The sequence below is a fragment of the Neoarius graeffei genome, chromosome 5 (genome assembly GCF_027579695.1).
Source record: "Neoarius graeffei isolate fNeoGra1 chromosome 5, fNeoGra1.pri, whole genome shotgun sequence".
NCBI classification, from domain to species: domain Eukaryota; kingdom Metazoa; phylum Chordata; class Actinopteri; order Siluriformes; family Ariidae; genus Neoarius; species Neoarius graeffei.
Window position 1 is genome coordinate 20,455,956 of NC_083573.1, and position 13,242 is coordinate 20,469,197.

At 37.9% G+C, this 13,242-nt stretch overlaps 1 protein-coding gene across 2 annotated transcripts in view; it reads left to right on the forward strand.

Moving 5' to 3' along the window:
• pdcd6 (programmed cell death 6) overlaps positions 1-13,242 on the forward strand; it is a 61,721-nt gene that overhangs the window by 34,678 nt on the left and 13,801 nt on the right. Inside the window, exons 1-2 of one of the 2 annotated variants that reach the window (XM_060920452.1) lie at positions 6,719-6,817; positions 7,390-7,434. Coding sequence is in view for 1 of the 2 variants with exons in the window: in XM_060920451.1 (XP_060776434.1) it covers positions 7,390-7,434 (45 nt within the window). In the remaining variant the exon portion in view is untranslated. Of the gene's footprint in view, positions 1-6,718; positions 6,818-7,389; positions 7,435-13,242 lie in introns of those variants that run through there. The other variant, XM_060920451.1, reaches the window with a different exon arrangement.

The following is a 13,242-nucleotide window of genomic DNA, read 5'->3' on the forward strand; positions in this document are numbered from 1 at the left end:
ATTAGTTGATTTTAAATTTCATGACAACACATCTCCTCCAAAAAGTTGGGACAAGGCCATGTTTACCACTGTGAGACATCCCCTTTTCTCTTTACAACAGTCTGCCAACGTCTGGGGACTGAGGAGACCAGTTGCTCAAGTTTAGGGATAGGAATGTTAACCCATTCTTGTCTAATGTAGGATTCTAGTTGCTCAACTGTCTTAGGTCTTTTTTGTTGTATCTTCCGTTTTATGATGCCCCACATGTTTTCTATGGGTGAAAGATCTGGACTGCAGGCTGGCCAGTTCAGTACCCGGACCCTTCTTCTACGCAGTCATGATGCTGTAATTGATGCAGTATGTGGTTTGGCATTGTCATTTTGGAAAATGCAAGGTCTTCCCTGAAAGAGACGTCGTCTGGATGGGAGCATATGTTGCTCTTGAACCTGGATATACCTTTCAGCATTGATGGTGTCTTTCCAGATGTGTAAGCTGCCCATGCCACACGCACTAATGCAACCCCATACCATCAGAGATGCAGGCTTCTGAACTGAGCGCTGATAACAACTTGGGTTGTCCTTCTCCTCTTTAGTCCGAATGACACGGCGTCCCTGATTTCCATAAAGAACTTCAAATTTTGATTCATCTGACCACAGAACAGTTTTCCACTTTGCCATAGTCCATTTTAAATGAGCCTTGGCCCAGAGAAGACGTCTGTGCTTCTGGATCATGTTTAGATACGGCTTCTTCTTTGAACTATAGCGTTTTAGCTGGCAACCGCGGATGGCATGATGAATTGTGTTCACAGATAATGTTCTCTGGAAATATTCCTGAGCCCATTTTGTGATTTCCAATACAGAAGCATGCCTGTATGTGATGCAGTGCTGTCTAAGGGCCCGAAGATCACAGGCACCCAGTATGGTTTTCTGGCCTTGACCCTTACGCACAGAGATTCTTCCAGATTTTCTGAATCTTTTGATGATGATATGCACTGTAGATGATATGTTCAAACTCTTTGCAATTTTACACTGTCGAACTCCTTTCTGATATTGCTCCACTATTTGTCGCCACAGAATTGGGGGGATTGGTGATCCTCTTCCCATCTTTACTTCTGAGAGCCGCTGCCACTCCAAGATGCTCTTTTTATACCCAGTCATGTTAATAACCTATTGCCAATTGACCTAATGAGTTGCAATTTGGTCCTCCAGCTGTTCCTTTTTTGTACGTTTAACTTTTCCAGCCTCTTATTGCCCCTGTCCCAACTTTTTTGAGATGTGTTGCTGTCATGAAATTTCAAAATGTCTCACTTTCAACATTTGATATGTTGTCTATGTTCTATTGTGAATACAATATCAGTTTTTGAGATTTGTAAATTATTGCATTCTGTTTTTATTTACAATTTGTACTTTGTCCCAACTTTTTTGGAATTGGGGTTGTACTACCAAATGGTTTGCTGACCATGATATTACTGTGTTTGATTGGCCAGCCAACTTGCCTGACCTAAACCCCATAGAGAATCTATGGGGTATTGTCAAGAGGAAGATGAGAAACACCCGACCCAAAAATACAGTTACACTGAAGACCACTATCAAAGCAACCTGGGCTTCAATAACACCTCAGCAGTGCCACAGACTGATCACCTCCATGCCACACCACATTGATACAGTAATTTATGGTAAAGGAGCCCCAACCAAGTATTGAGTATATAAATGAATATACTTTTTAGAAGTTGGACATTTCTGTATTGTAAATCCTTTTTTTGATTGATCTTAGGGAATATTCTAATAATTTGAGATACTGGATTTCTGATTTTCATGAGCTATAAGCCATAATCATCAAAATTAAAGCAAAAAAGGCTTTAAATATTTCACTTTACATGTAATGAATATAGAATATATGAAAGTTTACCTTTTTGAATTAAATTATGAAAAAAGGAACTTTTTTATTTATATAAAAAAACTGTTTTGTTTTTTTTTTGTTGGTTTTTTTTTTTTTTTTGGGGGGGGGGGGGTATTTGTAGACCACAAATGACCAACATTAATACTTTTGTGGCAAAGCTGTTACAGCTTTGAGTAAGAAGTACTTGGGTGGGTGGCTTTTTTGTTGTTTTTTCCCCTTCATAGTTCTGGCAAAATTTTGGCTTGTTCCTGTTGCCAAATTATCTTCAGTTCCCAAAGGTTATGAGAGTCACACTGATGGACTCAAAATCCTTTCAAAGTTCTCCATAAATTCACTCAGGAAATTGGATTGACTTCTTTTTTGGAGAGTAGTTTTGCATGGTGTGTAGGAGTGGCGATAACTGATGCAGTTCATTGCTTATTGTTCTCTGTAACCATGCTTACTCCTGCAACTCATTTTGAGTGGCTTGTGGCTTCTTTTTTTAAACCTTCCTTAGCATTTGTCTGAGTGAGAGCTTGTAAAATATTGTATGGCTCATCTGTGAGGAGTTGTGATTTGTATAAACTCTCCACCTGCATGTTATCAAACCCATTGTACTGACGGGGATGTTTAAGGTATTTGTTATTGCGCTGTAGGTTTTTCTGTTCAAGTGTTTTTCAGATGATATTGTCCCTGATAACTTTAGGAAGCTCTTTCATTATGTTTGCCACTTTCGTTTGAAATCTTCCCAACCAATGACAAGATCCTTTCTGCACAAATATTTCTCATCTCATCTCATTATCTCTAGCCGCTTTATCCTTCTACAGGGTCGCAGGCAAGCTGGAGCCCATCCCAGCTGACCACGGGCGAAAGGCGGGGTACACCCTGGACAAGTCGCCAGGTCATCACAGGGCTGACACATAGACACAGACAACCATTCACACTCACATTCACACCTATGGTCAATTTAGAGTCACCAGTTAACCTAACCTGCATGTCTTTGGACTGTGGGGGAAACCGGAGCACCCGGAGGAAACCCACACGGACACGGGGAGAACATGCAAACTCCGCACAGAAAGGCCCTCGGGGCTCGAACCCGGACCTTTTTGCTGTGAGGCGACAGCGCTAACCACTACACCACCATGCCGCCCTGCACAAATATTTAAAAAAAAAAACATTGCACACTACCAGTCAAAAGTTTGGACACACCTTCTAATTCGATGGTTTTTCTTTATTTTTATTAATTAAAAGACACTTCATGTCTTCAAGTAATGATAGATGTTTCTCTTTACTTAGTTGAGCGGTTCTTGACATGATATGGATTGCTACAGTTGTGGAATAGGGCTATTTACTGTATTTTTATTTACTGTTTGAATGCATAAAGAAGGCAAGAAATTTCACGAATTAATTTTTGATGAGACACACCTGTTAATGAAAAGCATTCCAACACCTCATGAAGCTGGTTAAGATAATCGGAATAGTGTGCAAAGCATCATGGCTACGCTGAAGAATCTAAAATATGAAATGTATTTTGTTTTTGTTTACCACATAACTACTACACCACAGTGCTGCCCAGCAGCTCATCATCTGAAACTAAATCCCATGTCAACATCTTGTGATCACCCTGAAGATCATGCCATCTGGCAATGTACACAATGTTTAGGAAAATTCTGGACTACCAATTATCTGTCTCTTCTTATATTCATAACTTAATTTGGTCATGAAGTTTCTTCAAAAGGTTCCTCCCTTTCATTTAATGGAGGCCACTCAGATGCTTTTCTTATGCATGTCGTGAGAGTCTGACAACTGATTTCAGATTTAAGTGAAGCTGAGAGCCAGTGGAACGAAATTAATTTAAATTTAATGTAATCTAAACCTAAAGCATGCATTTTGTGAAGTACGTTGATCTGATTTTCTGATCAATTTTCTTCAACTATAGCACATCATGCAACCTGATCTACCACTTTTGTGTGTGTGTTTTTATTTATATATATATATATATATATATATATATATATATATATCAATCATCTCATTATCTCTAGCCGCTTTATCCTTCTACAGGGTCGCAGGCAAGCTGGAGCCTATCCCAGCTGACTACGGGCGAAAGGCGGGGTACACCCTAGACAAGTCGCCAGGTCATCACAGGGCTGACACACAGACAACCATTCACACTCACATTCACACCTACGGTCAATTTAGAGTCACCAGTTAAGCTAACCTGCATGTCTTTGGACTGTGGGGGAAACCGGAGCACCCGGAGGAAACCCACGCGAACACGGGGAGAACATGCAAACTCCACACAGAAGGGCCCTCGCCGGCCCCGGGGCTCGAACCCAGGACCTTCTTGCTGTGAGGCGACAGCGCTAACCACTACACCACCGTGCCGCCCCATATATATATATATATATATATATATATATAAAACACACCAGGTGTCCCCTGAGCACAGCGAAATTCTGCCTTTTAGCCCAACCGAAGCAGTGAACAAAGTGTTGCAAATTAACACGTGTATGTGCACACAAGTGAGCAAAAGTGCACGCATACCCAGAGCAGTGGGCAGCTATGCTACAGCACCCAGGGAACAGTTGGGGTGAGGTGACTTGCTAAAGGGCACTTCAGCCATTATACGGGGGGGGAGTGCTGTTCATTCATCTGCCCCCCACATGCACACCAGGGATTCTTGAGATGAGGGACAAAACCTGTCCGGGAGATAAAACTCATTGTAATGATTAAAATGTGTTTAGAAAATGTCAAATAACTTGATTAAACAATAAAACAACAACATATATATATACTACAAAATGTTAATTAATGTTTTTTTACACATATATTGTATTTTAAATAGCCTAGTGTGCTGCCTGAACCTAAAAATACCCATGTCCGAAAGCACGTTTCATGACTTCACAATACTTAAATAATTGTGTAAAGTACATTAAAACAAACAAAATTGCTACTGTGATCATGTATTTTAAATGAATATTCAACCTGCGTAGGAACCAACCATTTAAAAAATATATTTATGTACTTTTTACGGGATTGAAATCGTGTCCGGACTTTCTGTCAACACCATAAGATTTTTCTAAAAACGCAAAAAATCAGGCATTATAGTGGCCAACTCACATTCTAAGGACCCCTTTTCTGCTCCCTGTGTGGTGGACATGCTATGAGGGCTTTGCTCTGGTAAGTTAATATTTCACATATTTGTCTTAAATTATCTTCTTTTACAAAACCACCTATGTCACAACCATAGAGTGTCAACACCATGGTCGATAAAATTCAAGGTTTATGTGATTTTATTCAGAAATAAAAGTTTAATCTAACTTTATTTTGGAGGCCATAAGCAGCTGGTGAAAAACAAGATGGCTCCTGCAAAGAAAACACGTTATGATGAAAAGTTGAAGATTTCGTCAACTCCGTAAGACTCCATCAGACATCAACTCCATAAGAAAATTTGTCTTATGGAGTTGACCACTTAACTTATGGTGTTGACAAATGGGACTTGAATGTATTATTTACCCATTTAATTAAATTTTATACATTGACATTGTAGTTTTATTATTTTATATTTTAATAACATACATTCATTCAATATGAAATACACAGAAGATAATTATTTCTTTTGTAATACTGAATTCAGTCTGTATGTACTGTGTGCGCGCGCGTGCGTGCGTGTGTGTTCATTATGTGAGAAATAAGTAAGTTACAATACAATACACATTGTTTTCCATTTAAGGTGCTTAAATAACGAAGAGCTTTTGTATTATTTGAACAATCAGATTTGTTGAATATGGTATAATTATTATTATGCTGATTTCAATCTGCTTATTATAAGGAAAGTAAGTCAAGTACACACATGTATACATGTACATGTTTTGAGTCTCTCTCTCTCTCTCTCTCTCTCTATATATATATATATATATATATATATATATATATATATATATAGTATAGAGAGAGAGAGTCTCAAAACATGTATACATGTGTGTACTTGACTTACTTTCCATATATGTGTGTGTGTGTTCTTCACTAAATACAACATTGTACATTTGTCCACTTCAGGCTAGAATGACATTGGATGAGTTCAAGATTTTCAGAGATGTTTACATTCAAAGGCTGAATTACTGAATGTTCTGAATGTTCTTTGTCCATGAGCCACATATTTGATGAGATGGACTGTTCAAGAGATTAGAAAAGTCTACTGCCCAGTTACTGTTTTTAAAGTGGGTGTGAGTGCAAAAAAAAAATGAGTTTTTGAAGTTCAATGGTCATGGTAAATGAAGTTATACCCTGTTCTCTTCTAATCCGTCAACACCGTAAGATGTGTGTCAACTCCGTCAACAGCTCGTCAACTCCATAAGATGAGTTTTCTTTTCATTTTTGTTTTTAAAAGATTTTATTATATTGTCTCAGATTATCTCAATAAAAACACTGCATTTCCTAAATGAATTTGTAATTTTTATATAGCTGAATACCATTGTCTGTTTTTTAGATTAAAAACTAAATGTGAAAATGTATATTTCCCCACTAATAATAAGCGATAGCTCCATAATTTATTTATTTTAAGTAATCGTAGTAGTTTGAAAATGTGGATAGATCAGCACAGATTAAAATTATCTCCAATATTCAAAAGAACTGCAATAATTTTATTCAAAATACATATTTTCTAGGTTTCTGTGTGTCTTATGGTGTTGACAAAATTCCATGCTTGTCCAGCAATCATGACAAAAATGTTAAAAATGTTAAACCTGGGAGATTGTATTTTGACAGCATTAAAAGGCCAACATCTGGGGCAACTATAATATATAAATATATTTTGGAAAAATCAACATTTTATTTTTAGAAATTAAAAACCCATTTTATCCCTTGTCTCAAGAATCCCTGACACTTTTCATGCGAGTCCAGGGAATCGAACTGGCAACCTTCTAATGGCTGTTTCTCTACCCTTTGGCCAAGGATGGTAAGCGAGACCGTTGAAAAGCAAGTGGATGATATGCAGCCCAGGAACTAAAAACATTGAATTAGAAAATTTTTACTGATGATACATTTTGCCATTTTTTTTTCTCTTGAATAAGAGCAATGTTTTAATACATAATATCTAGTAAAGGGTATGCTTAGAATTTAACTTTGATGGCATCATTGTTGGCTTGTGTAGTTTGAGTTTAGCTTACATAGGAAGGTAGCTCAGACTCTGAGTTGCTGTCTTTGACCTTGATTTGCCTTGCTAAATATAATCCTTGATAAAAATGCAGAGTGTCTGTCTAATTGAGTGACTTCTTGAGTAATCAAGTCCTTGACGTAATCTGGATTAATCATATGGCCAGGAATTGTATGGCATACTGTATATTTAAAAACTGGGCTCTGACCCGAGCTTCCTAACGAGCTGGGATATATGAAGAAAAGAATTTCATGGTATTTATATTTGATAAATAAAGGCTGCTTCTTATAATACAAACACTGATATTATTGTGCAGCTGTAATGCCCTTTTCCTTTTTATTATAATATTAAAATGCTTTCCTGTTCTTTCACAGGCACATGGACACCATTCAATCCTGTGACTGTCAGATCAATTATAGGTGAGAATCTTGTCCCTTTTTTTTTTTTTAAACAAGGCTGTCTTATCCCCAGATTTGTGTTTCAGTGTTTTCCCTTGGTGTAAGTCCCTTAATTTGTCTCCCTAAGGTATTTTAATTATAGATCCTGTGAAATTAAAATGGGCCTTTTTAGACCTTTTTGTACAAGTTTCTTGGCATTGTGGGTATGTCAGTCAGTATGCAGAGTGGATATGAAGTCTGCACACCCCATTAAAATTGCAGATTTTGTAATGTTAAAACCAAGATAAATCACGTCATATTTTGTCCACCTCTGTGATATAGCAAGGAAAAAAGAAGCAAATGAAAGTTTTAGGATAATTTAAAAAAAAAAACATGCAATAACTTTTTTTTTTTTGTTGTATAAATGTGCACATACCTTCACTAATTGATTTTGATTAAGGAACCTTTTGCTTGTAATACAACAGTGTTTCCAAAAAAGCTGTGACTGAGTGTAAAATGTAAATAAAAACAGAACATGATGAGTTGCAAATGATGGAAACACTGTATTGAAAATGATACAAAGTAGTGTTGTCAAGATCACCTAAACAGAGATCAAGTCATCACCAAGACCAAAGTGTATCGAGACCAAGACTTTGAGGGGATGAGATCAAGTCAAGACCAAAGCAGGGCAGGACCGTGTGTGTGTGTGTGTGTGTGTGTGTGAGAGAGAGAGAAGGGAGGCAGGGAGGGGTGACTGCCATTAACAGAAAGAAAAATTTAGAATTACCGTATTTTTCGGACTATAAGTCGCACTTTTTTTCATGGTTCGGCTGTCCATGCGACTTATACTCCGGTGCGACGTATATATGTTTGTTTGTTTTTTCACCGCGGAATAACTGGAGCTGATGCTGAGTCTGACGACAGCCACGCAGAAGAGGAGGAAACGGCGCTTCATCTGCCGCTGGAGGCAGAGTTGTTCAGAAGCGACACCGAGGATGAGGAATTCAATGGATTTGCTGATTTGGAGTGAAATCGTCAGCTTGATAAACTTGATTGACCTGTGTTTTATTATTAATGATAGGCCTATAGTTATTTAAATAAGTTATGTAATGATTTTAGGCAGTGCTTAATTTGTGAAGTGGGAGGTCCCAGAACGCAGGAGGTGGGTGGGTCCGGCGACTCAAAAAAAAAAAAAAGGCGGGGGATGGTTTACTATAACTTTACGCACATGCGCTTATTGTGTGTGTAAAATAATAATAATAATAATATCAGACATTATGATCTTAGAAAACGCTTTAGTGACAAACAGTTACAGACAGTAATATGTCGTGATATTATATTATAAAATATTAATTTTTATTAGTCTATATATTAAATTATATATTACATTTATCTTCTAAAATAACAGACTGTACTCATCACAACCGGTTTATTTCACCATTGGAGATCAGATCACACAAGACATGAGTTAAATGACTCATTTCAAGGATTTAAGTAGGGGATTTAAAAGCGGTTGTTGTTTTTTTTTTTCACTAGACGGTTGTTTTTCCTACCGTACCTGTCTTTGGAGATGATATAGCCTACTTGACCTCTGATTTGATGAAATAAAATAAGACAAAAATGAAGAATGACACTCCTCGATGATGACTACAGCTTTAATAACACAGATGAAAGAGTCATGGGGCGATAATAAGCCCTACCGGTGAAAATATTCTAAAAGCAAACTGATTAATGCATCAGTAATAGGCTACTAATATTAGTTATAATAATAATATAGGCTATTAGTAATAACGATAGTGATAGTATTAAAGATAGTAGTAGATATTTAAAATAATCAGACTAGGCTACTTACAGGGCAAAGGGCGCGTTATCACTGCTCAGCTGTTCGTTTATTAAATAAACAATGCAGTTGCGCAGTAACCACGCGCCGCTTATCAGATACAATCACAGGTTCTATGGATAGAATAACCCTTCAAAAAAGTGCGACTTATAGTCCGGTGCGACGTATATATGTTTTTTTCGTCTTCATAATGCATTTTTTGGCTGATGCGACTTAAACTCCGGAGCGACGTATAGTCCGGAAAATACGGTAGCAGTGAGTCACGTTACTGATTGTATTTGAAGCGGGAAATATTACAGCCCATCACAGTAACGATGTTAAGAAATAAATCAGACAGTGCATAGGCAAGTTAATGAAATCCCACAGTGGTGGTCTTGAAAAGTCTTGAAATAAAATCCGGAGTCCTCCATGTCGGAGACCAAGACAAGACCAAATAAAATGTGGTCGAATCTGAGATGAGACCTTACAAAAGTGGTCTTGAGACTATTCTCGAGTCTTACAACACTAGGTACAAAGACAACATATCAAATATTGAAGCAGAAATTTTGTTTTTGAAAAATTACATGCTCATTTTGAATTTGATTCCAGTAACAAGTTTTTAAAAAGTTCAGACAGGAAAAAATTTGTAATATATCTCTTGGTAACCTCCCTAAGTTTTCATCCTGTCATTTTGTTAAATTTGGAGGAGCATCCAATTCTTGGGAATGTCACTGTGGTCAGGGGCGCTTTATCAACACCCGTGGCCCAGGGGCTACTGGGTTTTTTGAGGCCCCTCATAGGCTACCTGTCAACCCTACCCTTACCGTTGGCCAGGAAAACACTCTTATTTTATTTGCAATACATGTCAAGCATTTACAGTGTAAGCGTGTAATTAGCCTAGAAGCCTACGATAGGTTACGTTTGGCTCAGCGTAGCTGCGCAAGGCCCACGCTCACATCGCTCAACACATCCGACCACAGAGGGAGAGAAGAATGCGCGCATTATCATTACAGAGCCGGTTCTGATTATTACCACGGACAGGAGAGTGATACTGCGTAACTTTCACGCAGGGGCATGGCCAGAGATAACCACACAAGCGCGCGTGAGCTATAATGTAGACCTATGTGTTGTAAACATAAAAAACACACACTTACAGACAAGTCCTTTTAAAAAATAAAATACATAAAAATAGTTCGGCGGCATGAAAACAAACATTCACTGCAAGTCAAGGTACTTGGCTCGGCGGCCACATGAAACGTAAACACCATGGACAGCGGCCAAACTCATAATTCTACAGACCGAAATACACGAAACCAAGTCCTACTAGGGTCTATTTTACCGATCTATGTTCAAGCATCATGCAAGTCTTCCTTCTCCTTGAATAAGACCGTGCATTCAACTGCCTTTTTGACATGACTGCATTGAAATACCACTTGCAACAATATTTCACGCACTCCATCAAGAAAAAAGTTAAACATGATGAACACGGGCATACTGTTTTGAGCATACGATTTTTTAAAAAGAAACTAGCTACATCAAAGTCCTTCAAAAAACCCATCCTTTAGCGTAAATGAGCTTAACCTAGTTCAAAGCATGACGCTAGCAATAGCTGCATAAGACAAAATCATGTGGGCCTTTCGTCAACAACAAGCCACGGCGGGCAAACATTAATAATCAAGTGTCCTTACCTTAAAATGCTGTCTTGACCACAGAACTTCTGAAGTATTTCACTTAAATCCACACAGGTTAACAATACACCCAACACAGCTAGCGAGAAATGTGGATATGCGCTAGCTTTGTATTGCTATTCCCCTCAGTATTGTAGGTGCAATCAGTTAATTATTGAAATTAAGTGATCAATCTCATTAAATCAGTCTCATTAAATTTGAAGGTTAATAATTAAAATGAATCAATCCCATTGAATCGTTTACTTTGACTCATTTGAATTGAATCATACCATAGAATCAGTCTCATTTGAAGTGAATCATTTAGTGAATCGTTCAGTGAATCATTTAGTGAATCATACCATTAATCCTGGATAAATTACCAAACAGCTAGATTATGGTATATTTCCAAATTATTATTGATCACTTACTATATTACATAAATCTGCACCTTTTTGAATTCTTTGCGATTGGGGACTTCAGATATTGTTCACACCATCAAGATGAATACACAGCTTTGATAATAAATGAATTTATTATACAAAGATAAAAATAATCAATATAGGTGTGTGTGTGTGTGTGTGTGTGTGAGATATATATATATATATATATATATATATGTATATATATGTGTATATATATATATATATATATATATATATATATATATATATATATATATATATATATATATATGTGTATGTGTGTATGTATGTGTGTGTGTTAGGCCCCTAGGCCTGAGCCAAGGTGTGTGTGTATGAGGGAGCTATAAAATTTGGAATGTTCTTATCTGATGTTTTGGTATGTTGAGTGTGGAGGAGGGGCTTGACCATGTGTTTAGACAAAAGGCTAGTTCTGTATAGCTAACCAAAATGTGTTTGAGCACGAGGTAGGCCCAGATTAGCTTCGTGTTGCTAAGCTAAGACAAAAGGGAAGCTATCTAAAGTGTATCAGGCCTGGTCAGGCCTGTTGAGCACGTGTTTCTAAGTAACAAAAGGATTCCACACTCATAACATTACCAAACTCACTGAACTCTTAATAAGATCAAAATGTGTGTTAAGAGAATTGTTAGTAAGAGATAAAAGAAACATGCACAGCCTATCAACTGAAAACAAATGAGATTAAACAAACAGAACCATTCAATTCAACACGCTGTGTGTCTAATAGTGTAATGAATAAACCTGGGTTTAAATTCACACTTTCAATAAAGCAACTTCCTAAAACTAGCTTAATTATTATGCCCAAATATATTTTACTCAATATCTTGCCTCTAGCAAAGTTCTGAGAAGATGTTCGCTGTTGCAGAGCTTCGCTGTTCATGAAGCATGTGAGTCGATTCCGTGGACAGTGAACTTCTCTTGATCCGACGCGTCGTTCGTGATGAAAGGAAAGTCTCTGATTAATGTGCACAGAACTTCAATCAGGAGGAATTCTGGTCACTCCTAATTACAAATTAAAACTGCGTTTGAGCTGCAGTCGTGACGTCACTTCTAATACGAATAAACCGGTTGTAACTCAGGTTGAGTTTAAAGATCGCGCTATTCTGGACTTTTACTTTGGCCAGTGGTTAAACACAGAACGCGCTGGATGGTGAATCTTGCAAGAAGGAAGTGTTTTCGGGTTTGAGAGCATCTCTTTATGCGTCTATATTCCTTGGAATCCGGACGCGAGAGACAAAGAGCGGAGCTTCCGCCTGGACTTATGTGCGCATGGCGGACTGACGTAGATGATCCCGCCCACGTGTGACGTAGGTCACGCGGAAGAGGACTGGGAGTTGTAGTTCTTAGAGACAAAATGGCGGCATGATACCTACAGTATGCTTACTCTGTCTGCTGCCCGAACTGTGAAAATTATAGGCTACAATCTTTTCATCAATTTCTTCAGTAGATGCCGTTTTAGACATTTTATTATCCCCATGGAAATATGCCCCTCGTCCTGCCTGTCATCCCTCCTCCTCACGGTTTCATTTGAGCAGTTGACACCCTCCTCTTCCTCAGCACAGTTCCAGTTTGTCTCATCTGCCTCGCTGACTTGGTTCTCCTCCACCTTCACAAACGTAAAAAACAGTACCTTAATGTAATAATATGCTATCCATTACCTCATAGCATATCTAGCCTAGCTACACATAGCCTAGCTGCTGGTAGGCTGATAACTGATAAGTAGCTGATATTCTGAACAGATTGGTGATCCTTACCTTAAAAAAGTCTGTGACTTTAGGCAATGATTCTATCATTACCTGCATCTCTTCTTTTTTTTTTTTTCCTTTTATGCACCCCGCTAACATGTGAACGCTTCATCTTTCAAAGCCTCTAAATTTGTGTCTCAGTAGTCTGCAGTCTTTGGCGTGCTTTCGTGCGTGACATTACA